Source organism: Nycticebus coucang, chromosome 16 (genome assembly GCF_027406575.1).
Source record: "Nycticebus coucang isolate mNycCou1 chromosome 16, mNycCou1.pri, whole genome shotgun sequence".
Taxonomy (NCBI): Eukaryota; Metazoa; Chordata; class Mammalia; order Primates; family Lorisidae; genus Nycticebus; species Nycticebus coucang.
Window position 1 is genome coordinate 8,162,500 of NC_069795.1, and position 25,055 is coordinate 8,187,554.

The following is a 25,055-nucleotide window of genomic DNA, read 5'->3' on the forward strand; positions in this document are numbered from 1 at the left end:
TTTAAGTTCAAGAATATAGGGGCAGTGATTCATAAGTAGATACCGAACAAAAATTTACAATAAAAAAACAAAAAAAGATGGCAATTTTAGAAATTTGTTAAGATAATCAAATAAACTGGTCTTCCAAACACAAAACTTTAGTAATAGCATCTACGTGGCCTTTCTATGGGTGGCAACTTGCAGAACCCTCAGTATTTCTCTAGCTACGGGAACTCCCAGCTGGTTGTTCAGGCCCACTGATAGCATTGTCCATCTCCAACATGAGCGGAGTTGTGAACTTCTGTCATCATTTTTCCCGACTCAAACCTAACACATTTTATTACAAACATGACAAATACTCTCAGGACGCTGCTCCTTCCGGACCCAGCTGAGACTGACAGCGCTCCCTGGTAGACACGAGAAGCAGCGAGTTTCAGGCTTGTCCTCCGCTCACTGCTCTGAACGACCATCCCAGGTGCTGCTGGGGATGGCAGGAAATTCATGTGAAAGCAAGACTGAAATTTACCCACATTCCCCATCCTCTTATTTATAAAGGGACAAACCCTAAAGGGTGAAAATAATGAAAACAAAGTTTTCAGGTGAAGCTGCATACTGGAAAGCAATGAGTGCGGTTTTAGTTACCGTGGGATTAAATCAGTGTTCAGCTGGGGAGGTAATCTTTGTGCCCCTGAAGATTTAAGGTAAGAAATTAAAAAACAAGCAGAACAGTGACAGATACCTTATGCTGTCAGTGTTAACGTAGTTATTTTTTTTAAAGTTCTAATGCACGCCCGGCGCCCATAGTACAGTGGTTACGGCGCCAGCCACTGAGGCTGGTCGGTTCAAGCCTGGCCCAGGACTGCTAAACGACGACAACTGCAACAAGAAAATAGCCGGGCATTGTGGTGGGTTCCTATTGTCCCAGCTACTCTGAAGGCCGAGGAAGAGAATCGCTTAAGCCCAAGAGTATGAGGTTACTGTGATCTGTGACGCTACAGCACTCTACCAAGGGCAACATAGTGAGACTCTGTCTCAAATACGCAAAAAAATTCTGATACAAAACCATCCTGGTTCCATATTACTTCTCACTGAGAGCTGCTGAAATGTGGGAACTTCGATGTGGGTAATACCCAAGAAAAAGAACACCCCCACCCCCACACTGAACAAATCTTCCACAGAACAAATACCTAGTGCAGGTGTCCTCAAACTTTTTAAACAGGGGTCAGTTCACTGTCCCTCAGACCGTTAGAGGGCCGGATTATAGTTAAAAAAAAAAAAACAAACTATGAACCAATTCCTATGCATACTGCATATACCTTATTTTGAAGTAAAAAAACAAAACGGGAACAAACACAACCACACAGCCTCATGTGGCCCGTGGGCCGCAGTTTGAGGACCCCTGACCTAGAGCTTTACACACAGGGATCTGTAGTCCATGCTCCAAGCCCTACCTTGGCACCTACAGGATCCTTCTTAATGGATCCACTTGACAAGCGTATCATTAGACATCAAAAAGAGAGAAAGAATAGGGCGGGACCTGTGGCTCAAAAGGGTAGGGCGCTGGCCCCATATGCCGGAGGTGGTGGGTGCAAATCCAGCCCCAGCCAAAAACTGCAAAAAAAAAAAAAAGAGAATAAAATAAGCTATCTCCCTAAGAAACCTTAGGGTTTCTTCTCTTGCTCTTTGTAGTAAAAATTACTTATTTTTTTTTAATATTTTCCAGCTTCAAACGAATGTCCTTTTATTTTAAAATAGATTTTATTTATTTATTTTTTTGTGTGTGTGGTTTTTGGCCGGGGCTGGGGCTGGGTTTGAACCCGCCACCTCCAGCATATGGGACTGGTGCCCTTCCCCTTTGAGCCATAGGCACTGCCGTAAAAATTACTTGATGCATGTTTTCATCCTAGAGAACAAGTCCAGGTAAGGAGCCAGGGTAAGAAAATCAGTAGTCTTCTTGACACCAAAGGCTTTCCAAAGACCAGTCAGCAGACGTCTCACACAGATTTTAAGAAATCTGAATATAGTCTCAGTATACCAAAGTCATGCTTGTGTCCCACTAAATCTTAAAAATAAATAACCAAAACTTTCTACCTATATGGCACTAAGACCAAGACATGTATTTGGAATGAACCATCTGGTCTATTCCATATGGTCTACCACTACAAAAATGGATATAAAAATTACACTATCAGATCTAATAAAATAAAAGCAGGCCAAAGTAAGTTGAGAAACCAACCTAGAATTGAGTGTTTGCTATCTTGTTTTTACATGTATTTTATGTATTCCCTTTTATAAGAGTATGACACTAACTTTAACGATGTAAAAGCTGGGAAACAGTTCAGGGGCAAACTCAATGATCACTTCGCGGGACTTATATGATTACTGCAGGCTTAATGATTTTTTACATGTAGTTCTAATATTCATTAAATAAAAATAAACCTCAGTTGTTTTGAGTCTGGTATCACAAAATGTGCCTTTTACCTAAGTAAAATTATACATCCTAAGAAAAAACAGAAGGAAGTTTTCCTTTTTTTACATGTGCTTAAGTTCATCTCTATGTAGCCAACCTGAATTTTATAGTTATCATACTTAACTTTTTCAATAAGTTCCTTACCTTCTGAAAGCCACCTTAATATATATACACTTTTTGCCGCTTAATTGGTAAAAAGAGAAGACTCTAGGTTAGAAAGTGATCACTGTGGCAGGAGTTGTAGAAGTTGTACAGAAAGCCCCCAAAAGATCCCCACTTGAAGACTCTGGAGTGGAGGAACAATGGTGTCTATATTACCTTCTTCATCTCAGCAGGACAGAGCCTATTCGAGAAAATCGTCATGCCCTCACATCCCTTCCACACTTTACAAACTCAAACAGCAGTACTGTGAGTCAGAGAGAAAACTGCGAATATGGTAATCACTGATATAAAGAATCAATTTGAAAAATCAAAACAACCTGTTAAACCTCCAATTTTTACTTTCAGAGATTTTTAAAGCCTGTGTTGATGTAACTCAAATATTTTCCTCTTTACATATTTAACTAAACTTATTATACTCAGCATACCTACCAGACCTGGACCAGGTTAATTTGCATAGGAAGATTTTTACTATGTTTACATTTTTCTTAAATTAATTTTTAAAAAGCATAGTAAAGAGTCTGAGGACAAATTATTCAACTGTTTATCATACATAAGACCGCATGACTATAATACAAAGGGGGGTTCTTTTTTCATTTAACGTTACAATATACACAGCAAGTCCGGACTAGATCTTACAATCTGAACACAGGTATTTAACCTTTTCCATGCTGTTTATGTTTACAATGCACAGAAGTCCTGTAACCAAACTGTGTAGTAAAGCACACAAAACTGGACTGTAACATAACACAGTATGCAGAAGCATTGGATTTTATGATTTTCTTTATGTAAATATTGGTTTAAAAACTGCTTTAGTTTTTTGGTGCTTGCTAAGATGTGGCAACCAGCACAGAAAAAAAAAAAAAAAAAAAAAATCACCTGACCCATATAATATCTTAAGCTTATATTCCTAAACAGCAGTAACTACTGAATTCCTTTGATATTGCTATACTCAAGATGATATCCTTTTATTCACCGTAAACCTTTATGAACTACCAAGTTAAAAAAAAATCATCCACAGGCTTGACATTTAATTACAAAATAAATATGGATTTCCTGATTAACAGCAAAAAAATTTTGTGGTTTATAAAAATGGGTATTTCCAAGTTTCCATTCACATTTACATAGTTTTAAGCCTTTCTTTTGTCACTGTTTACATATAAAAACCTGCTTTTGTTCAGAAAAAAATTGACCTAGTCAGCCACATGGAAATTGACCAATAAAAAGTAATGTGGTGTTCTGCTGAGTTGTTTTGAACAGGGTTATCGGCAGAGGTAGATTACTGCTTCTTTTCTAGGCTTCTTTTGATCCTGGACAGGTAAATCACTTATCTTCATTCTCCCAATTCAACCGCTCTAAAGTCTAACACCCTAAAATTGGTCAATTTAAAATGGGAACACAAATTTAGCAACTGCCAGACTGTGTTACATTAAGGCAGCATAGTCTCAAACGAGGCACCTGTTAAATACCAGCCTGCTCACTCAGGTCACGTGTGAGAGTTCTGCTTTACTCCCGCTCACATTTTGGACCTGTTGGTGCAATCGAGGTCTTGCTTTCAAGTTTACAAGTAGGTTAATCAGGAATACAAGAATCAACTGCTGGTTCCATAGCTTCTGGATCCAGTGTCCCTTTACCTTCAGAAGCCTGAACACATTTAGAATGTAACAGATGTTGTAATCTTGAATTAGATGTCAATCTATTATGTTCAGTACACAGATTGCTGTAAATGTATTGGCTATGGATTCAACAACAGTTCCAGTTTTGTTTAAGCAATAGTACAGCCATAATTTTCAACTGACATTTAAAAATGGTCTAGTTACACCTTGTGTCAAAGTGCAGAACTGCTACATTATTGGTTACAGACATCTATGTGCTATAAAAACAGCTTTGGTACAATAAATTATCAAAAAAGAAAATAAATTTTTGTAAAATTCACAGCATAATTGTGAGGCAAAAAAGCAGTCACATAAAATTCTGCATTTTTTTAAAAATGTTCAGGATGAACAGAAGACATCTTTGTGCAGAAGAAATGGTGGAGATACCACGTGCCAAGAAAAAGCAAAAGAAAAAATAAAAAGCAGGAAGGGACACAGCTGTAGCTATTTCCATCAAAGCAAACCACTACTTCTGTGACCTTCAACCAATAAGGAAGTCAACTTTATGACACACGCAAAGTGACCTTGCAATACCTTACGATTAGTGGGTCACAAAAGTCTATTTTAAAAGAAAGGCCTCTTGAATTACCCATTCTCTGTGTTTTCAGCATTAAGGACTGTCTGCAAAAGCATGTCCAAAAGTGATTGCATCTGAAATGGTAGGCTCTTCTAATTTCGAGTCCAAATCCATAAGGCCAAAGGTTATCCCAAAGACCACCACTCAGACCTCCCCAGGACTGGCCACAACTGACCCGTTGATTGCGTCTCAGTGCACCTTGGTTGGGAGACCAGTCACGTTCCATTCCTATCTTACTGTGGCCTCTACGACAGGAGACCCACAGGATCCCATGTGATTGCTGCTTTGCTCCTCAGTAGGTTCAGATAGGAGAGTTCTGATCCCCGCCACTTAGCATGCTTAATGTGCCTTACAAACTTCAATACAACCGTCCCTTCCATACAGCTGAAGATGGTGTTTGTGTAAGCTGGAGGTCCCTCTTCCTTACAGTACTGCATTTCCGTGCTCAAGTGTGTTTGGAGGACTAAAAAACCCAAACTTCCCACCCCCCACCCAAAACAAAACAAAACCTCCCAAAAGGGGGAAAAAAATGAGAAGAAAGAAAAAAACACCCTCATGGGGCCCTTTATGCAAATTATGTGCAGTGCCTTTTATTTTAAAATTAGTTGGCAAATGACTGAGACCAACATCTGAACACTAACTTTTGTTGAAGAGAAAGACAAAAAAACCCACTATGACTGGGATGTGGCAAGTTAAAATGGGGGAGGCAAAAAAGAGGATACCTCTGAGCTATCCGTGAAGATGGGTTTGGACATGGCTCTTTTAAACACTTCATTGTCCCTTTGCAATCTTTTCAAGTTAAAAAAAAAAAAAAATTCAGCTTTGCCCTCTTGTAGCGGTTCAGTGTGTTAATCTCCTTCTGATTCAAGCAGCTTTGCACTTTGTTTTTGGAAAAAAACACCACTTCTATAAAAACACACAAGAAACAAACTCAAGTTTCAATGTAGTCACGAGCTAGCTACAGGACTCTGTTGCACACAAACTCCTGTCATGGGGGACTCTTCTCGGTCAGCCCCTTGCCTCATTGTCAGATGTCCTTCAGTCATGTAATGTGCAGGACCTGTATTAGCAGAAAATTGGTATGTTGGATGTCCAGCTATGCCAGTCTCTTGGCGTGGATTGGAGTAGACGGTCAAATTAACGTCCATAGCTCCATTCTGTCCAAAGTCCAAGGTATTAGCAGCCACTGGGCGATTCTGGTAGGCCTGATTGCCTTGATTACCAGTAGAGGAGGAAGATGTTGAGGAAGAAGTCGTTGAGGAAGACAGGGATGTCATGGAGTGGTGACTGTGGCCAACCTCCATAGAATCCTGGGTAGAGGAGCTATTTGTTGGAGAATTGTAGACCCTTGGCCTGGTCCGGTTACCCAAGGCTTGTTGTCCATGGTGGTGATGATGGTGATGGTGGTGGTGATGATGATGGGAACTGTTTCCATGGTGATGATGCAATGCATTCTGTTGAGGGGCTACATGAAAGGTTGTTTCTTGAACAGGATGAGTTTCAACAGTGACCTGTGTAGGAGCTTCAGTGCCTGACCACCCAAGAGGAGCAGGAAATTGCTGACGCACCTGTTCAGAACAGATTTCAAAAGGATTATTCAGAGCCCTGTTTCCAGGTTTAATTTTCAATCAAAAGCTATGACACTGGCCTTTATACTAATCACAGAGAGAAGGTTTTTGAAGCTTTTAACGTGTTAGTTGTACAAAACTCTAAATATGTTCTAAATATGTTCAGGAAAGCTGCAATTTTTAGGAAGTCATACCCATGAATAGACTCATAGAGTTCACTAGCCACTTTCTATCCTTGGGAGCACTGTTTGTCATGGGGCAGCAAATTTTTTCTGGAAAGGGTCAGTTGACTTTACTATTTATTTAGTAAGGATTTTTGGCAGGTCCAAAAGTAATTCTTTACTTTCCCCCCATTGAAGTCTTCCTCTCTCCATCTTCCTCCCTTCAATTAAAGGACTACTATCCACCCAATCAATCACTCAACAATTCCTCTATCCACCCCACTAGCAAGTGCTGCAGAGCACTTTAAATAGATCCCAACCCTGGCACCCCTTCTGCCTCCCAGCACAGTCACTTACCCAGGCCACTCACTAGCCATCTCTGGCCTAGACTAACACAACTTCCTTCCTAAAAGAACTCCCTGCTTCCACCCTTGACCTTTTCCAACAAAGCAGCAGGAATAATCTTTGGCTCGGTGCCCATAGCTCAGTAGTTAGGGCACCGGCCACATACACCCACACTGGTGGGTTCAAACCCAGCCCAGGCCTGCAAAACAACAATTGACAACTACAAAAAAAAAAAAAAAAAAAAAAAAACTGCTGGGCGTTATGGCGGGCACCTGTAGTCCCAGCTACTTGGGAGGCTGAGGCAAGAGAATTGCTTAAGGCCAAGAATTTGAGGTTGCTGTGAGCTGTGATGAAACAGTACTCATGGAGGGCAACGGACTGAGACTCCGTCTCAAAACACACACACACACACACACACAAAAACACAAATCCAATCGCTTTCCTATTTAAAATCCTTTCACGACTTGTCAATTGCCCTTAGAAAAACAAAACAATCCGAACTTCATACCACAGTCTGCATACCCTGGCCAGTGCCCACTTACCCAGTCTTTCTCCAGCTGTCCTTCCTCCTGCCACCTGGCTTCTGCTTTCTTTTCCTCAATCTGCCAAAATCTTTCAAATGCTTCAGGACATCTGCTCACTATTCCCTTCACCTAGAGCCCTTATTTCTGATTTCTGCTTGGATTCTTCTTTCTCACCCCTTTAGTTCCAGAGTCTTTCCCTGACCACTATGGCTAATGCTGCCCCCTGTGGCACAGTCTACAGGTTGTGCACAAAAAAATATACAGTAGGACCTCCACACAGCTGACCACCTCCCTACATCGACCACCTCAAGGTAACTTTATTTTCAGACTGGACCAGCACCACATGTGTATATCAGAACAGCGGGCCCAGTTCCTCATGCTAACTACCTCTACATTGACCAGTTTGTTACAGTCCCTTTGGTGGTCAACTTACAGATGTTCTACTGAATATTCTTTTTATTTCTGAGCAAATCTGGACTACACTTCTCAGCTTTCCTTAATCTTAGGTATGGTTGCATGACTAAACTGTCAATGCAATGTGAATCGAAGTTTGCACACCACTGCTAGCCTGGCCAATGACCCTCCCAAATACCATGGCTGCTGTACACAGTGAAGCGTTAGGTCCTAGGGGACAGTACAGCCACAAGATGGTAAGCGACCTAACATGGAGAAGAGCCGAGCCACTAGTCTCAACACCTTGGATTGTTATACAAAAAAGAAACTTCATACACGTTAAACCAGCATATTTTAGAGGTCAGTTACCAGAGTTTGGCCTACTATCGTTAATACATCTCATCTGATGAACAGTCACTTTCCATCCCATTATCCCTTCTTATCTTCTTTTTAACAGCTAATGCTGCTGGTGATTTTTATTCATAGTTATTTCATTTACTCGTGTCACATAAGCTCTAGGTTGGCAAAGACTCAGTGTCTACCACTAGTGGCCAGCACAAATTCAGTATTTATTCTGTAAAGGCGGTCTGAGAACCAAACTTTTACAGATACTGTTGAAAACAATCCAGTAGAAAATTGGAATGAGTTCTCAAAAAATACTAACCGTTTTTAAAAAGGAAACTGCTTGAGCTACTGGATTACAAAATTACATGGAAGGAAATTTGGCAATAATTATCAAAATTACAAACTACACCACTTACTCTTGGACACAGCAATTTCACTCCCAGGAATTTACACCACCTTCCCAGGAATTTAGCTGCACACATGTGAAGGACACGTGTACCACAGTCCCCCGTACCTGCAGGGATACATTCCAAGCCTCACCCGGTAGGTGCTGGAACTCTACCTATACTGTTTCGTCAATCCGATAATCTAACTGCCATTAAGCATACACACAGCATGAGCACCTGGGTGGTTCACGTACCGAGTGAGACAGGGCAGGATAGCACAGGGATAGGACCTCATCATCCTACTTCTACTAGCACAAAATTTAAAAACTTGTGAACTGTTTATTTCTGAAATTTTCCACTTAATATTTCTGGACTGAAACTGTAGAGAGTGAAACCATGGACAGATAAGGAGAGACTACTCCTGTTCCAGGTTATTTATTACACCATCACTTGTAACAGTAAAAAAGACTGGAAATGAACTAAGTGTCCATTAACAGGGGACTGGTGAAATGACTTATGGAACATGTAAACAACCGCTATTAGTCAGACACGCAAAATAAGTAAGTTCTCCATGTACCAACATAGGAAAAGTTCCAAAATACTATATACGTCAACCATATGGAAAAGCCAAAATGTGAAGCAGTACCGTCTGCTATGCTTCCACCTCTGTACAAAGGCTGGGTAAAGAATTATTTTTATTTGCTTATACAACTCTCAAAATATAATGTCTCAAAAAGTACACAAAAATCTATGAATATCGGTTTAGATACAGAAAGAAAAATGTTCACTGTATCTTTTTATATTTACCTTTGACTTAGCAACTATTCAAAAATTAAATATATAAAAAGGATTTGAAACAAAATACTGACTTCTGTCAAATACAGGTGAGAGGTACACATTTGTCTTATGTTAACTCTTAATATGTTTGCAGTATTAATATATTTGGAAGGAAGGAAGGAAGTATAGTTTGAAGAATTAGGGAAAGCCTCTGGGAATAGTAATATTTAAGTTAAGACCTAAAGCATAAATGGTAGTTACCAAAGCAAAAGAGGGTGGGACTATTCCAGGCTGAGAGCCCAGTACATGTGAGAAAAGTGAAAGAACATGGTGTCTTGCCAATAGCGAAAATCATCAATATGACCAGAATGAGTAATAATGGCTGGGGAGGGACGGGGGCGGGGGGGAGCTCACAGAAATCCCTGACACTTTGATAAGAAGTCTAAATTTTATTTTAGGAACAAGGACCTGCCACAAGCTGGTTCACAGTAGGGGAAATGGAAAGATCAGACTGCTTTAGTGAAAGTTCACATGGCTGCAGAGATGAAAAGGAGCTGACGGGTGAATGGAACCAGATGCTGGAAGACCAGTCAGAAGACTTTCTAGCAAGACAGGCCAGAGGTAGTCACAGCAACAGGGTCAAGTGAAGGAGAAAGAATAAAAACTTATGTAGGATGCTGAAACATGATTCATAGTTTCATTCAGTGTGTGGAGCCAAGAAGGGAGGAGCATCCTCAGGTTTATGACAAGTGGATATAGGGCCACTTTTTCATAAAGAGTAGGTAAAAGTGGAAGAGGTGATGAAATCAGTTTATGTGATACATCTGCAATGATGTACTGTTGAGATCCCAAAGTGATACTCACAATAAATAATTCGAAATAAAGGGCTTGAGGATGAAGTCTTTTGTTTTTTTATTTTTTAAACAGAGTCTTACTTTGTCACCCTCTGTAGAGTGCCATAGCATCATAGCTCAGAGCAACCTCAGGCTCTTGGGCTGAAGTGATTCTCTTGCCTCAGCCTCCCAAGTAGCTGGGACTACAGGCGCCCGCCACAACGCACAGGCTATTTTTGGTTGTAGCTGTCATTGCTGTTTAGCAGGCCCGGGCTGGACTGGAACCCGCCAACCTCTGTGCATGTGGCCAACGCCCCACTCACTGAGCTATAGGCGCCGAGCCGAGAGTGAAGCCTTAAGTCAGAACTCAAGATTCGGGAGTGACAGACATGAAGATGGTGATGGCAAGCACTAGAAGAAGTAGGTAAGATCGTCCTAGAAGTGCACGGGGAGGAGGGGCAGGACATAGGCCTCAAGGACACCTAAGTTTCATGGTGGGTAAAAGAGGAGAATCCCCACAAAAGACAGTGAAGGAACTGGCCAGAGAAGTGGAGGGGTGGGTATGGGGAGCATCCTGGCAACGAAACCAGAAAGCGTTTCAGAGACTGCCAACGTTGTCAAATGCAGTTGAGGAATGAAGACGACAAGCATTAGCATGCCCGCTGACCTCAGAATAAAGATCACACTGACACAGGCAATGAAGCCAGGAGGCAGGCGAATATTAATAAATAGATATGATGACACAGCTACATTTGTGATTTTTCTCCAGCAGTAGTAGGCTGCCCCAGTCATAACAGGGAGTGATATTAATCAGTATCAGTTTAACTTCATTTATTAAATAATACGCTGGCCTCTCACCACAAAACACATAAATGCAGCACTCAGTATGAACAAACTTACTATTTTACAAGGGTGTTTAAGTATTTTTACCATGACCACCTGTTTCACTTTGATTTTTAAGAACTTCATTTTTTAATTATTATATATTTTCTTTTTTCTTTTTTTTTTGAGACTGAGTCTCATTTTGTCGCCCTCGGTAGAGTGCAATGGTATCACAGCTCACAACAACCTCCAGCTCCTGGGCTTAGGCAATTCTCTTGCCTCAGCCTCCTGAGTAGCTGGGACTATGGGTGCCCGCCACAACGCCCAGCTATATTTTGTTGCAGTTTGGCGGGGCCGGGTTGGAACCCACCACCCTTGGTATAGGGGGCTGATGCCCTACTCAGTGAGCCACAGGCGCCGCCCTCACTTTGATTTTTAAAAAATACTTAATTAGAACTTCTTCTGTAACAGTTTTAAAACAAACAAACAGGGCGGCGCCTGTGGCTCAGTGAGTAGAGTGCCGGCCCCATATGCCGAGGGTGGCGGGTTCAAACCCAGCCCCGGCCAAATTGCAACCAAAAAATAGCCGGGCGTTGTGGCGGGCGCCTGTAGTCCCAGCTGCTCGGGAGGCTGAAGCAAGAGAATCGCGTAAGCTCAAGAGTTAGAGGTTGCTGTGAGCTGTGTGATGCCATGGCACTCTACCTGAGGGCGGTATGTGAGACTCTGTCTCTACAAAAAAAAAAAAAAAAAAAAAAAACAAACGAACAATAGAGGATGAAAACAAAATAGAAACTGATTCAGAATCTAGGACTTTGATACTATAAAAAGATCATGGAAGGAAGTGTGACCATGGCCTAGGGAAAGTTAGTTAAGCCATTAAGACTCAGCTCCCACTGTAAAATGGGGACCAAACATCACAAAGCTCACAATGTCACTTTAGTTGAGATAAACACAGGGGGAAAAATGCTCAAAAAAACTACTGTGTACCCAACAAGTGCTAGCCATTTCTAAATGAGGGGGGAAATTTTAAGAATGTACTTCTCTAGTTAGAAATAAAGGCTTTGTTTACTTCAGAGTAAATGACAGAATCATCCTAACAGTACCTGGCATCCAATATTGCTAAACCTGGGCAGAACAGGTGACACAAGCAACTATGTGTGAGCTCACCTGGGGACTGTGTGTCTCACAGTCCATGGCCTGGACGGCAGCCGTGAAGTGCCCGCCGCTGTGCCGGTGCTGGTGCGTCGGGTCTGACCTGGCTCTCCCACTGTTGCTCGTGCCCGATGAGCCACCTTAAATGTCACACACAATGCAATTGTGAGTTCAAGGCTAATTCTGTTCAAGTTTATATTCTAAAACTGTATCATTAAAGCTGGAAGTACGCCACCATTAAAAAAAAAGCTACAATATTAACTTGAAAATATAACATAACAGTCTTCGGATTCTCTGACTCAAACTAGATTCTCTCACATCAACCACTGAACTAAAGAAAAGCAAGTTTGGTTAAGATAGGGAAAACTCAAGCATGCAGACAAAAATGCCATTTTAAAAGCAATTTTAAATGTTGGTTACTAAATATTTTTGTTTCCAACTAAAAATGTATTACGTCCATAATTAAATACTGGTAATATGGGGGGGGGGCAATATATTATTAACAACAAAGAACAGATTTAAGCAAAGTAATTCCTCCCCACCTCATATTAGTAAGTTTAACACTTTAAAAATAACCCCATTTTGTTAAAAAAAAAAAAAAAAAAAAAAAGGATTAGCTGCTCCCAAGCCCAATCTAACATCACAAGAACAGACCTGAGCTTGATGATGTGCTGGAGGTGGTGCCTGAAGACTGGGACTGCTCCATCGCAGGACTGGTGGATACACTATTACTTGTATTTGTACCCTCATCCGCTGTTTTCTTGAAAAAACTGTGCTGCAGGGCATAGTAAGGTTGGATTCGACCTTTGGGGTCATAATCAAGCATCCTTAATATGAGGTCTTTGAACTTCAAGTAGTCAGCTACTGTGTGACCCGATTCCCCAGCACGGCGCCCGCCAGGTCCTCCTGTTTCTACTCCAAGAATGTTATGAAGTTTACGGGATCCTGGCGGTTTGTATTCCTAAAAGAGATGATGAAAGGCTTTCTCTAAATTTGATCGAATATGTAAAAGCCTATATAATTTATTTCTAAATTTTTAAAAATAAACCTTCAGTCGTTTAAAGCCTACATAATTTAATTTCAAATATGTTTAAATATATTTTAAGGTCTTTATTAAAAAGAAAATTTTATAGTTAGATCCTCTGCCTTTTCATACATCACTATTCCAAAAGCACTTTTAGTTAGAAGAATTCAACATCATTTTGAAACAAAAATCACTATATAGATCGTTTAACCCAGGAGTCGGTACACTGTGGCCTGATCCAGAATCTGCTTTTGTATAGCTCTAGCTAAAAATGATTTTCATATTTTTAAAGGCAGTAAAAACAAACCCACAGACAAATTGCAGAACATGGTTCAGTGCCCGAAATACAGTGGTTACGGTGCCAGCCACATACACTGAGGGTGGCGGGTTTGAACCCAGCCAAGGCCAGCAGGACAACAATAACAACTGCAACAAAAAATAGCCAGGTGTTGTGGCAGGCACCTGTAGTCCCAGCTACTTGAGAGTCTGAGGCAAGAGCCAGGAGTTGGAGGTTGCTGTGAGCTGTGATGCTACGGCACTCTACCAAGGGCGATATAGTAAGACTCTGTCTCAAAATAAATAAATAAATAATGAAGAACCTGCAAGAGAGCCCCAAAACACTAAAAACAGACCAAGTGCGCCAAGCCCTGCTGCAGCCAGTGTTTCCAGGCTGCCTTTCTGCTGGCTACACCTGAGAACTTGCTATACCCTCCCCTGGTAAAAAGCGGTTCACTAAAGCTAAAGATCATTCCCAATCTGCTCTAAAAGGCACAGATTTAACATTACTTGTTTACAGAGGACATGGAAATTAAAAGGCCAGTTATAGTAGAACCATCCTAGTTGACTTCCTCTCTACACTGACCACCACCTTAAATTGAATTAATTATCATAGACCAGAATGTACCATGTGTATCTATCAGTACCAGTCGGCCTAGTTCCTTATGTTGACCACCACCATATGTTAACCAGCTTGTTAAAGTCCCTTGGGTGGTCAACGTGGTTCTACTATATTTGTGCCCCCCTTTAGAAAACATGCATAATAATGAATTAAGTTGATCCCTCAATTTCAATACTAGGTATCTACCCAGAAGAACAAAAAAATCATTGTATCACAAAGACATTTACACCAGAATGTTTACTGTAGCTCAATTCATAATTGCCAAGTCATGGAAACAACCTAAGTGCTCACTGACCCACGAACAGATTAACAAATTGTGGTACATGTATATCATGGAGTACTATTCAGCCATAAGAAAAGATGGAGACTTCACACCTTTTATGTTTACCTGGATGGAGTTGAAATATATTCTTCTTAGTAAAGTATCTCAAGAATGGATATCCAATATCCATTGTACTCAATATTTAGTACAAAGCCAATGTGATGAAACCAATTTCATCACACGAATGATGAAACACAAATACAGTCTAGCAAATGGTAGGGAAAAGGAGGGAGAGTGGAGGGGGGAAGATGGAGGGCAGCTGACCAAATCTCACCTAATGTGCCCAATGTGAGGGTATTCAGCATGCCTCCTGGGTCAAAGGTTCAACTACAACTTAAACCTTATCTTATAATTGAAAACAATGTGACCTAAAAATTTGTACCCTCATGTTACTTTGAAATTTAAAAAAATAATAAATTAACACGTACTGAGATTTTCTGAAAACTCATGTTTTAATAAATAGTATAACCCTTAAAAATCTCTATAAATACTGAATTATTTACAATAGCATTACTAGACTTTTGCCTATAGAAATTCACATTTTTCCCCACTCTTAAAAGCAAGAAGACAACAAGTAAGTCACAAAACCATCGCTGTTAAAAACCCATCAGAGAGCTAACTCGGGACCCAAAGGAACCAGAATTCTTTGAATTCTAGAAAATGAAGCGCCTTTCATAGACGAGAGCTATGGCTGGAGAAGGAGCAAGCATGCCATAGACGTGGGTGAGGAAACACAGCCCACGCCTGAACCAACTTCTGCCCTCCACATAAACAAAGCAGGCGTGGGGCAGGACAGGAGGAGGCAGAGGGGATGCAGAGCCAGGAGTGGGTCTGCTGGCTGGGCAGTCATGTAGAGAGACTGCGAGAGTCTCCACGCTGCACAGGACACAAACCCTGATCCCAACTCAAACGTACGAAGACACTGATGAATAGAACCTAAGCCAAACAAACGAAGGCCAGACTCAGCTCAACTCCAAGTGGTATCAAGAACCAGGCCCACACCAGGAGCATGCCTCTTTCTAAAGGGTTATTGTAAGATTTACTCCCATCTTAACCATTCTTAAACACAGTTCAGTACACATTTAAAACTTACAGATACTAGAAACAAACAAATAAAAAGTGGAGTCCATAATCAAGTGGGGGAAATAAGGCAATAGGAGATCCACATAAATACATGGTCCAGACATTGAAACAAGCAGACAGGCATTTTAAAATGATGATAAACATTTTAAAGAATTTAGTTCAAAGGGTGGACAACATGTGAACAGATATTCACAAGAGAAAACTTTTTCCTTTTGAAAAAGGACAAATAGAAATCCTGGGACTATCAGAAGTGAAGAATCCATCAGCGATTTTGAACAGGACACTGGATTTAGCACAAGGAAAACACATCAGTGATCTAGGAGACAGAGCAAAGAAATGATCCAAACTAAAAAACATAAAGAGAAAAACAGAATGAACCAAACGGAGAAGTTAAAAACTGCAACATACATGTCACTGGAGAACTAGAAGAAGAACCAGAACAAATATTTGAAAAGACAATGTTTGAGGATTTTCAAAAACTAATGAAAGAGATCAACCTGGGCGGCGCCTGTGGCTCAGTGGTAGGGCACCGGCCCCATATACCAAGGGTGGTAGGTTCGAACCTGGCCTCAGCCAAACTGCAACAAAAAATAGCCGGGCGTTGTGGCGGGCACCTGTAGTCCCAGCTACTCAGGAGGCTGAAGGCAGGAGAATCGCCTAAGCCCAAGAGCTGGAGGTTGCTGTGAGCTGTGCGCCATGGCACTCTACCAAGGGGGACAAAGTGAGACTCTGTCTCTAAAAAAAAAAAAGAGATCAACCCACAGGTCCAAGACATTCAGTGAACCCAGGGGAGAAAAAAATACAAAGAAAACCACAATAGTCAAACTGCTGAAAATCAAACATAAAGAGGAAATATTCGAATCAACTAGGAGATGCGAGAGAAATACATACAGGAGAAGAAGGCTCGGAATAGCTACTGACTTCTCTTCAGAAACAATGTAATCCAGAAAGCTGACATAACATCTTTTCCTTTGGCTGAGAGAAAAGAAATAAGGTCAATCTAGAATTCTGCATCTGTCAAAAATACTTTTTGAGCAAAAAGAAAGCAACTAAAAATATTTTCAGATAAATAACTGCTAAGAGAAGTCATTAAGCAAAAGTCACTCACTAAAAAACAAAAAATTAAAGGAAGTTCTTGAGGCTGAAGAAAAATACCTGATGGAAGCCAGGAACTGCAAAAAGAAATGAAGAACACCAGAAAGACCTTAAAATAAGAATAGATGTAAAAGATCTTCCTATTATCTATCTATTTTAAAATTTCTATGAAAGTCCATTTTCAATTTAAATAGTCAATAAGCTGTGGTGAGGCTTATAACATACAGAAGTAATATATGACAAGTGCAAAAGAGATAGAAGGGGATGAGACAAAATTACAGGGCTATTACATTTATCAAGTGATACAATATTATTTGAAGGCAAATTGATGTTAAAGATGCATATTAGAAAGTAACACTAAAAATTACACACAGGGATAAATGAAAGTCAATAAAGATGATGCTATCAAATACCCAAAATGCTTAAATAACTACCCCCCACATCCCAACAAAGGCAGGAAAGAAAGAACAGGTATCAAAGAACAGACAAGAAAGCTGAACACAAATGAGACAAAAGTGTTAAACCTAATCCTCTGAATAATTAAAAGGGCTAAATATTCACTGTAAAAGCGAGTTATCAGACTAAAGTAAAAGACACGAACCAACCACATGGTGTACACAATTGCCACAGTTTAAATATAAAAAGAAAGTATGGACAGGTTCAAAGTAAAAACTAAAAAAATATGCCAAGAATACACTAAGAATAGAAAAGCTAGTATGACTATAATAATTATCAGATAAGACTTCACGGACAAATATTGAGGGCATTTTGTGATGAAGAAGTCACAACAATACTGATATGGTTTGGATGTTTGTCCCTCCAAATCTCAGGCTGAAATCTGACGCTCAATGTTGAATGTGGGGCTTCCAGGAGGTGTTTGGGTCAGGTTCCTCACGAATGGCTTGCGGCCTTCCCTGTGACTATGAGTGGGTGCCACTTCATTGGTTCACACAAGAGCTGGCTGTTTAAAAGGGCCTGGCACCACCTGCTCCTCCTCCTTCTCCTGGTCCTACTCTTGCCACATGACTGCTCCCTTTCACCTTCCTCCTTGATTGAACCCCCTGAGGTTCTCACTAGAAGTAGATGCTGGCTGGAGGCTTCCTTCATGCCTTCATGGCCGGCCTGCTGAACTGTGAGCCAGTTAAACCACTTTTCTTTGTACATCACCCAACCGCTTTACAGCAATGCAAATGGACTTATAAAAATACCAAATTAACAAATCTTTAAAAAAATAAAGCAACTAAATGGAAACTAAGAAAAATCCAAAATTATCATTGAAGATTAAGACTTCTCTCTCAGTTATTGACAGAACAAAAATACACACAAACACACAGAGAAAGGATATAAAAAATGCAAGAAAAAGCTAAACAATTTTGACCTATCTTGACACCTGAAGACTACTACACCAAACAAACAGAAAATATAATTCTTTCTTTATTCATTTGAGATGCGGTCTCACTCTTGTCACCAAGGCTGTAAAGTGGCTTGATGATGGTTCACTATAACCTTTAACTCCTGGGCTCACGTGATCCTCCCATCTCAGCCTCCTGAATAGCTGGGACTACAGGCAAGTGCCTCTACCCATGGCTAATTTTTTCCCACTTTTTTTTAAAAGACAGGGTCTCACTATTTTGCCCAGGCTAGTCTTGAACTCCTGGCCTCAAGTAATCCTCCCACCTCAGCCTCCCAAGTAGCTGGAATTACAGCGAGCCACCATGCCCAGCTCAAAATACAATTCTTATCAAATACACATGCAACATCCACCTAGGCAGATTACATGCTAGGCCATCAATGAATTTTGAGAGTGAAATCATGTTTTGCAAACACAATGCTATTGAATTAGACATCAATAACAAGATGTCTAGAAAATCCTTAAGTATTTTGAAATTATATAACTAAATTCTAAATCATGATCAGTTAAAAAAGAAATCATAATGAAAATTAGAAATATTTGAAAATGAATTATTGTTAAAACTTCAAGTTGCAGGATGGAGCTAAAGCAGTGCTTAGTGTAAAAATCATTAAATACAGCTAGAAAAAGAGCAGATTCAACCCAAAGTACAAGAACAATAAAAACAACAAATATAAACAGAGTAGAAATTATATTGAGAACTAAAGGAAATAAACCAAAAAAGCCAAAAGCCGCATTTGAAAGACTAATGAACTTGATGAACCCTGAGCAAGATGAGTTAGAGAAAAATGAGAAAGCACAATGACCAATATCAGGAATAAACCTATCACTACAGAGCCTCTCGAAATTAAAAGATAATAGTATCCTAATATGGATAATTTTATGCTAACAAATTCAACTTAGGTGAGAAAGAAAAGTTTCTTGAAATAAATACCTCAAAACTAATTCAAAAAGAAAATCTGAATAAATGTATTTTTATCATAAAACATGAATTACAATTAATAATCTTCTACCAAAGAATACCTCAGGTTCTGATGGCTTCATCAATGAACTATAGTAAACGAAATAATGCTAACCAATCTTATAGAAATTCTTTCCAAACTAAGAAAGAATACTTTCCAATAGTTTTATGAGGCCAGCTTAATCCTGAGAGCAAAGCCCTAATAATGATATTAGGTTTCAGATATGTAGTTATACAGAAACAAATGAAACAAAATTCCTCATCAACACATTAGCAAATCTAATTCAGCAAGATGATAGTGTATCAAGGCCAAGTGTAGTTTATTATAGGTTGGAGCTTAACATTCTAAAAATTAATTAATGTTATTTCACCACATAACAGGAGAAAAGTCATATAATCATCTTCACAGATGCAGGAAAAACATCTGACAATATTCAAAATCTATTCCTAATTTTTTTTTTAAAGCTCTCAAAACACTAGATACAGAAGAAGTTCTTCAATCTGATAAAAGGGATTTACAAAAAAAAAAAAAGTGCAATTTAACATCATACTTAACACTGAAGGATTGTATGCTTTTTCTGTAAGGTTATGAACAATGAAAGAAGTCTGCTCTCACCATTATTATTCATCAAATGGGTGTCCAAGACAATATAAAGTGTCCACGAAAAAGAAATAAAGACACATAATGGAAAGAATAAAACTGTCTTCACTCATAGAGGATAAAATGTTTAAGCAGAAAACTACAGAATGTCAATGATAACAAAAAAATACAATTGGCCCTCAGTCTACACAAGGGACTGGTTCTAGGACACCCGAAATCCACATATACTTAAAGTTCTGCCTTCAACCATATTGAATTGGTAAATATAAAAGTCAGCCAGCCATGTACGAATAGGGGGATACCTCAAATACTGTATTTTCAATCTGTGTTTGATGGCAGATTTAGAACTCTTAGACATGGAGACAAAGTCAATATACAAGGCAATGAAACATTAGGAAATTTTATTTTAAAAATGATACCATTTAAAATTACATTCAAAAAATTTAAAACGTAGGACTAAAGTAAACAGAATATGTGACACTTCTATACTAAAAACTATAAAGTATCACTGAGAGAAATGAAAACACTAAATGCATGAGTACCCACTAATGTTTACAGATTAGAAGACTTAATATGGGTAAGATGCCCATTCTCCTGAATAAAACCCCAAGTCAAAAGTCTAGCAGAATTTTTTGATACAAATTTATAAGCTCTTTGCCTCTGACATGAGATGAGAAGATACTCATAAGACGTCTCAAATTCCAGAACTGTGAGCCAATAAATTTATGTTAGCAAAAAAATTTACAAACTGATTCTAAAATTCATATGTAAATAGAAAGAACCTAGAATAGAAAATAATTTTGAAATAGAAAAAAGAGCTAGACGAATTACAAATACTACTTGAGGGTGGCACCTGTGGCTCACTGAGTAGGGCACAGGCCCCATATACCAAGGGTGGCAGGTTCAAACCCGGCCCCAGCCAAACTGCAACAAAAAATAACTGGGCATTGTGGTGGGTGCCTGTGGTCCCAGCTACTCAGAAGGCTGAGGCAAGAGAATCGCCTAAGCCCAAGAGCTGGAGGTTGCTGTGAGCTATGACGCCACAGCACTCTACCTAGGGCAACAAAGTGGGACTCTGTCTCTAAAAAAAATAAAAATACTACTTGAGTTCAAGACTTACTATAAAGCTATAGTAACCAACACTGTAGTATTATTGGTTTAAGGACCAAAAAGATGAGTGGAATTTTGCCCAAACATAACACATGAAAGATGAATGCATTCTTTTTTTTTTTTTTTTTTTGAGACAGAGCCTTAAGCTGTCACCCTGGGTAGAGTGCTGTGGCATCACAGGTCACAACAACCTCCAACTCCTGAGCTTAAGCCTCAGCCTCCCAAATAGCTGGGACTACAGGTGCCCGCCACAACGCCAGCTATCTTTGTCTTTTTTGGTTGTAGTTGTCATTGTTGTTTGGCAGGCCCAGGCTGGATTCAAACCTGCCAGGCTCTGGTGTACGTGGCTGGCTCCTTAGCCACTTGAGCTACAGGCGCCAAGCCAGTTGAATGCATTCTGAACAAGAGTGCCAAATCAGACCCATCTATTAGGGCAAGGCTATTGTTTTCAACAAATAATGGTAAAAATACTAACTAAGGTAAGCATATGAAAGGTGCTTATACTATACCCATACTCAAAGGTGGTCAAGTATCATTAGTCATCACCACTACATCCCCACTAAAAGGCCTAAAATCCAAAAGACCAACCACATTCAGTGGTCAGGATATCATGCAACTGGAACTCTGATACATCCTGGAAATATAACATGATAAAACAACTCTGGAGAACTGTTTGGTATTTTCTTGTGAAAGTAGATACATGTACACACCATGACCTGACAATTCTATTCTGCAGTGCCTCCTGAGAAATGGAAATGTGTATGTACAAAAGACACACAGGACAATGTTCCTAGTAACCTGATTCATGACAGTCCCATACTGAACAACCCAAATATCCAACAGGTGAACACAGATAAATTATGACACATATATTCATCCAATGAAATATTATGAAGCAGAAAAAAGAAATACCTCCTGAGACATACAACTATATGAATCTCCAAAAACAATGTATTAGCTAAGTGAAAGAAAACCAATTAAATAATACTATAAGATTCCATTTATGTGAAGTTTGCCTGTGATCAGGCAAAACTAACCGATGGTGATAGAAAACAGGGGTGGGATGACAGACAAGGATCATAAGAGGACTTAGGCCTGATGGAAAGAGCCCATATTACCTTAGACAGCGGAGGCACTGCTGTATAAAGGTTAAAGCTAAACAACCGAATATCTAAAATATGTACATCTTATTATCTATAAATTATCCTTCCACAAAACAGCATCAGTTTTGTCTTACTTCTTCATTTCCCTCCCCCATCAAAGAAAAATAAAGTTGTATGGATTTCATTAATGGAAAACTCTAATATGGACTTTTGAAACATAAAATGAGAAATTAAAAGGGAAAATAAAATTACCAAGCAAATCAACTACACAGTGATAACCAATGAAATGTATGCACATCTTTTTAAATCTCTGGTTAAAATTCCTAGTGTATCCTTCATAATATAATAATTATGATTGTGGATTTGATTTTTTATTGCAAAATTTCTGTTAAAAGCAACAGGTACTTCATACTTTAAAAAAATTAAGTCAATTGCTAAGAGTGACTAAGAGAAGTCTCATAAAAGTCTACAGTTGATTAAAAATAATCATAGCTCTGCAAGAGGGACTTTACCTAACAATTGCAATCAGTGTAACCTGGCTTATTGTACCCTCAATGAATCCCCAACAATAAAAAAAAAAAAAAATCACAGCTCTATTTGAAAGAAATGATAGGTCACAGCTCACAGTTGCTTAATTCATGTTTTAAAAATCAGAAATTTGAGAAACGGAAGAGAACAGGTATTTTGAGGATAAAAAAAAAAACAAAAAACAGAAGCAAAAAACAAGTAAATCCAAAACAGAGAAAGAAATATCATCCTTACTGCAGAGAGAAAAAACCAAAGAAATTTCATGTCCTCCATAATTCCAACCAGTAGGAGCTATCTTGAATGCTGGTGAAGCTAAGAAGAATTTCCAGGTTATGTTTTGGTTCAGGAAGAAAATGGGCCATGGTTAATAAGCTATGTGGACCAAGGTAAAAGGAGGCCTCCAAGTGGTCTGCGTGGTATTTTCCATCCCTTACTTAAAAACAGAAGCCCAGGTTAATACGAAAGCATCACAAGAATGGAGAAGCATGAATCCTATGTACTCAATTTTGATATGAGGACAGTTAATGACAATTAAGGTTATGGGGGGGGAAGTAGAAAGAGGGATGGAGGGAGGGGGGTGGGGCCTTAGTGTGTGTCACACTTTATGGGGGCAAGACATGATTGCAAGAGGGACTTTACCTAACAATTGCAATCAGTGTAACTGGCTTATTGTACCCTCAATGAATCCCCAACAATAAAAAAAAAAAAAAGAAATTAAAAACAGGGCGGCACCTGTGGCTCAAGGAGTAGGGCGCTGGTCCCATATGCCCGAGGTGGCGGGTTCAAACCCAGCCCCAGCCAAAAAACCACACAAAAAAAAAAAAGTTTAAAAAAAAAAAGAAATTAAAAACAAGTTTAAAGTAAGACACCTTTTTATAGACAGCATGTGGTGACCCATGTCAAGAAAGATGGGATAGTATGTTTTCAAGGTACCTCATTTTTCCTGTTTTTTTACTGTGGACCCAACAGCCCTTTCTTCCTCACTGACCTGCCTAAAGTAAATTGATTCCTCCATTTTCTGAACCAGGTGTAAAAAGCTTCAATTTCCTCATTTTTCATTTAAGAAGACTGACTTTTTTTTTTTCTTTTTTTTGTAGAGACAGAGTCTCACTTTATGGCCCTCGGTAGAGTGCCATGGCCTCACACAGCTCACAGCAACCTCCAACTCCTGGGCTTAAGCGATTCTCTTGCCTCAGCCTCCCGAGTAGCTGGGACTACAGGCACCCGCCACAACGCCCGGCTTTTTTTTGGTTGCAGTTTGGCCGGGGCCGAGTTTGAACCCGTCACCCTCGGTATATGGGGCCGGTGCCTTCCCGACTGAGCCACAGGCGCCGCCCAAGAAGACTGACATTTTTAAAAATAGTATTTTCACACACAAAAGAAAAATAAAAGAAGGAAGAAAAATAATGCATTCAGAAATAGATTATTTTTAAAGATGATATGTATTACCGGTTTGGCAGATTCAGAAATTAAATGCACTCTACCAAAAAAAAAAAAAAACAGAAGCCCAGTAGCAGATGGAAATTGTACTCCCTGTAACTTTAGAGAATGAGGCAGAATGTAGCAAGTTACAAATTAGCTGTAAAAGATAACATAAATATTTTTTTTAAATGCTAAAGAAAACAATGTAATATTAAAAGTTAAGACTCCAGGGCGGTGCCTGTAGCTCAGTTGGTAGAGCGCCGGCCCCATATATCGAGGGTGGCGGGTTCAAACCCAGCCCCGGCTGAACTGCAACCAAAAAATAGCCGGGCGTTGTGGTGGGCGCCTGTAGTCCCAGCTACTTGGGGAGGCCGAGGCAAGAGAATCGCTGAAGCCCAGGAGTTGGAGGTTGCTGTGAGCTGTGTGAGGCCACGGCACTCTACCGAGGGCCATAAAGTGAAACTCTGTCTACAAAAAAATAAAAATAAAAATAAAAGTTAAGACTCCACAGCTATGTGGGAGTGAATTAAAGCAACCATCACCTTCAGTTCACTGAAAATGACACCTGGTGGCAGCATCACCAAAATGCACGGACAGAGTAACTGGAGCAAAGACAACGTCTCAACGTTAAAAACACGAACTACAATCTCAAGGTGACTTGTTTATGAATGTGAGCATGTATATATCACATTCAATCACATATTTATACATTATATTCATTTAATACTGGGTCCAAACTAGATTACAAAATATGATTATTTACAAATAAATAAAAATGCAAAATTGCCGTCATTTACTCTATGAGAGTAAAATTACTAATGTTTTTAAAAGCTCACTTTTAATGATTATGGAATGTGAAATTATAGAATATGATTATTTACAAATAAATGAAAATGCAAAAGTGCCATCATTTACTCAGGTAAGAGAAAATTACTAAAACAAACCTAAAGTTTTTAAAACCTCGCTTTTAATGATTATGGAGTATGAAATTTTTGCTAGCCAGGTCATTAAGCTAAGCATCTGAACTCTAATAAAGGATCATCTAGTTAGTGAATATCCGTGAAAATCACAAACTGCTTAAGCCAAGTCTTCTAGTAATTTTATCAACCATACTTAAAAAAATCATTTACTGCCCTTGTGACTTCTGTTCACAGCTGCAGTATTATTAACTGTGACTTCACGAAGTGCCCAAGCTATGATAAACAAAGGTCACACTTATTGATTCTACCACTGAAACAAAGCATGGTGACTTGATTGGCTATTTCAAAATGCCGGCATACACTTTATAAAATGAAGTCTTAAAGAGAACTCTGACCATTAATCAAACACTGGTCCATACAAACAGTTCAGG

The 25,055-nt window shown here is 39.5% G+C and overlaps 1 protein-coding gene across 7 annotated transcripts in view; it reads right to left on the reverse strand.

Moving 5' to 3' along the window:
• Positions 1–3,130: 3,130 nt before the first annotated feature.
• DYRK1A (dual specificity tyrosine phosphorylation regulated kinase 1A) overlaps positions 3,131–25,055 on the reverse strand; it is a 154,036-nt gene continuing 132,111 nt past the window's right edge. For all 7 annotated transcript variants that reach the window (XM_053564832.1, XM_053564827.1, XM_053564828.1 and 4 more), the window contains 3 exons: positions 12,801–13,107; positions 12,162–12,286; positions 3,131–6,408 (listed from right to left, as the gene is read on the reverse strand). In XM_053564832.1, the coding sequence (XP_053420807.1) occupies positions 5,788–6,408; positions 12,162–12,286; positions 12,801–13,107 (1,053 nt within the window). In that variant the 3' untranslated portion in view covers positions 3,131–5,787. The remainder of the gene's footprint in view (positions 6,409–12,161; positions 12,287–12,800; positions 13,108–25,055) is intronic.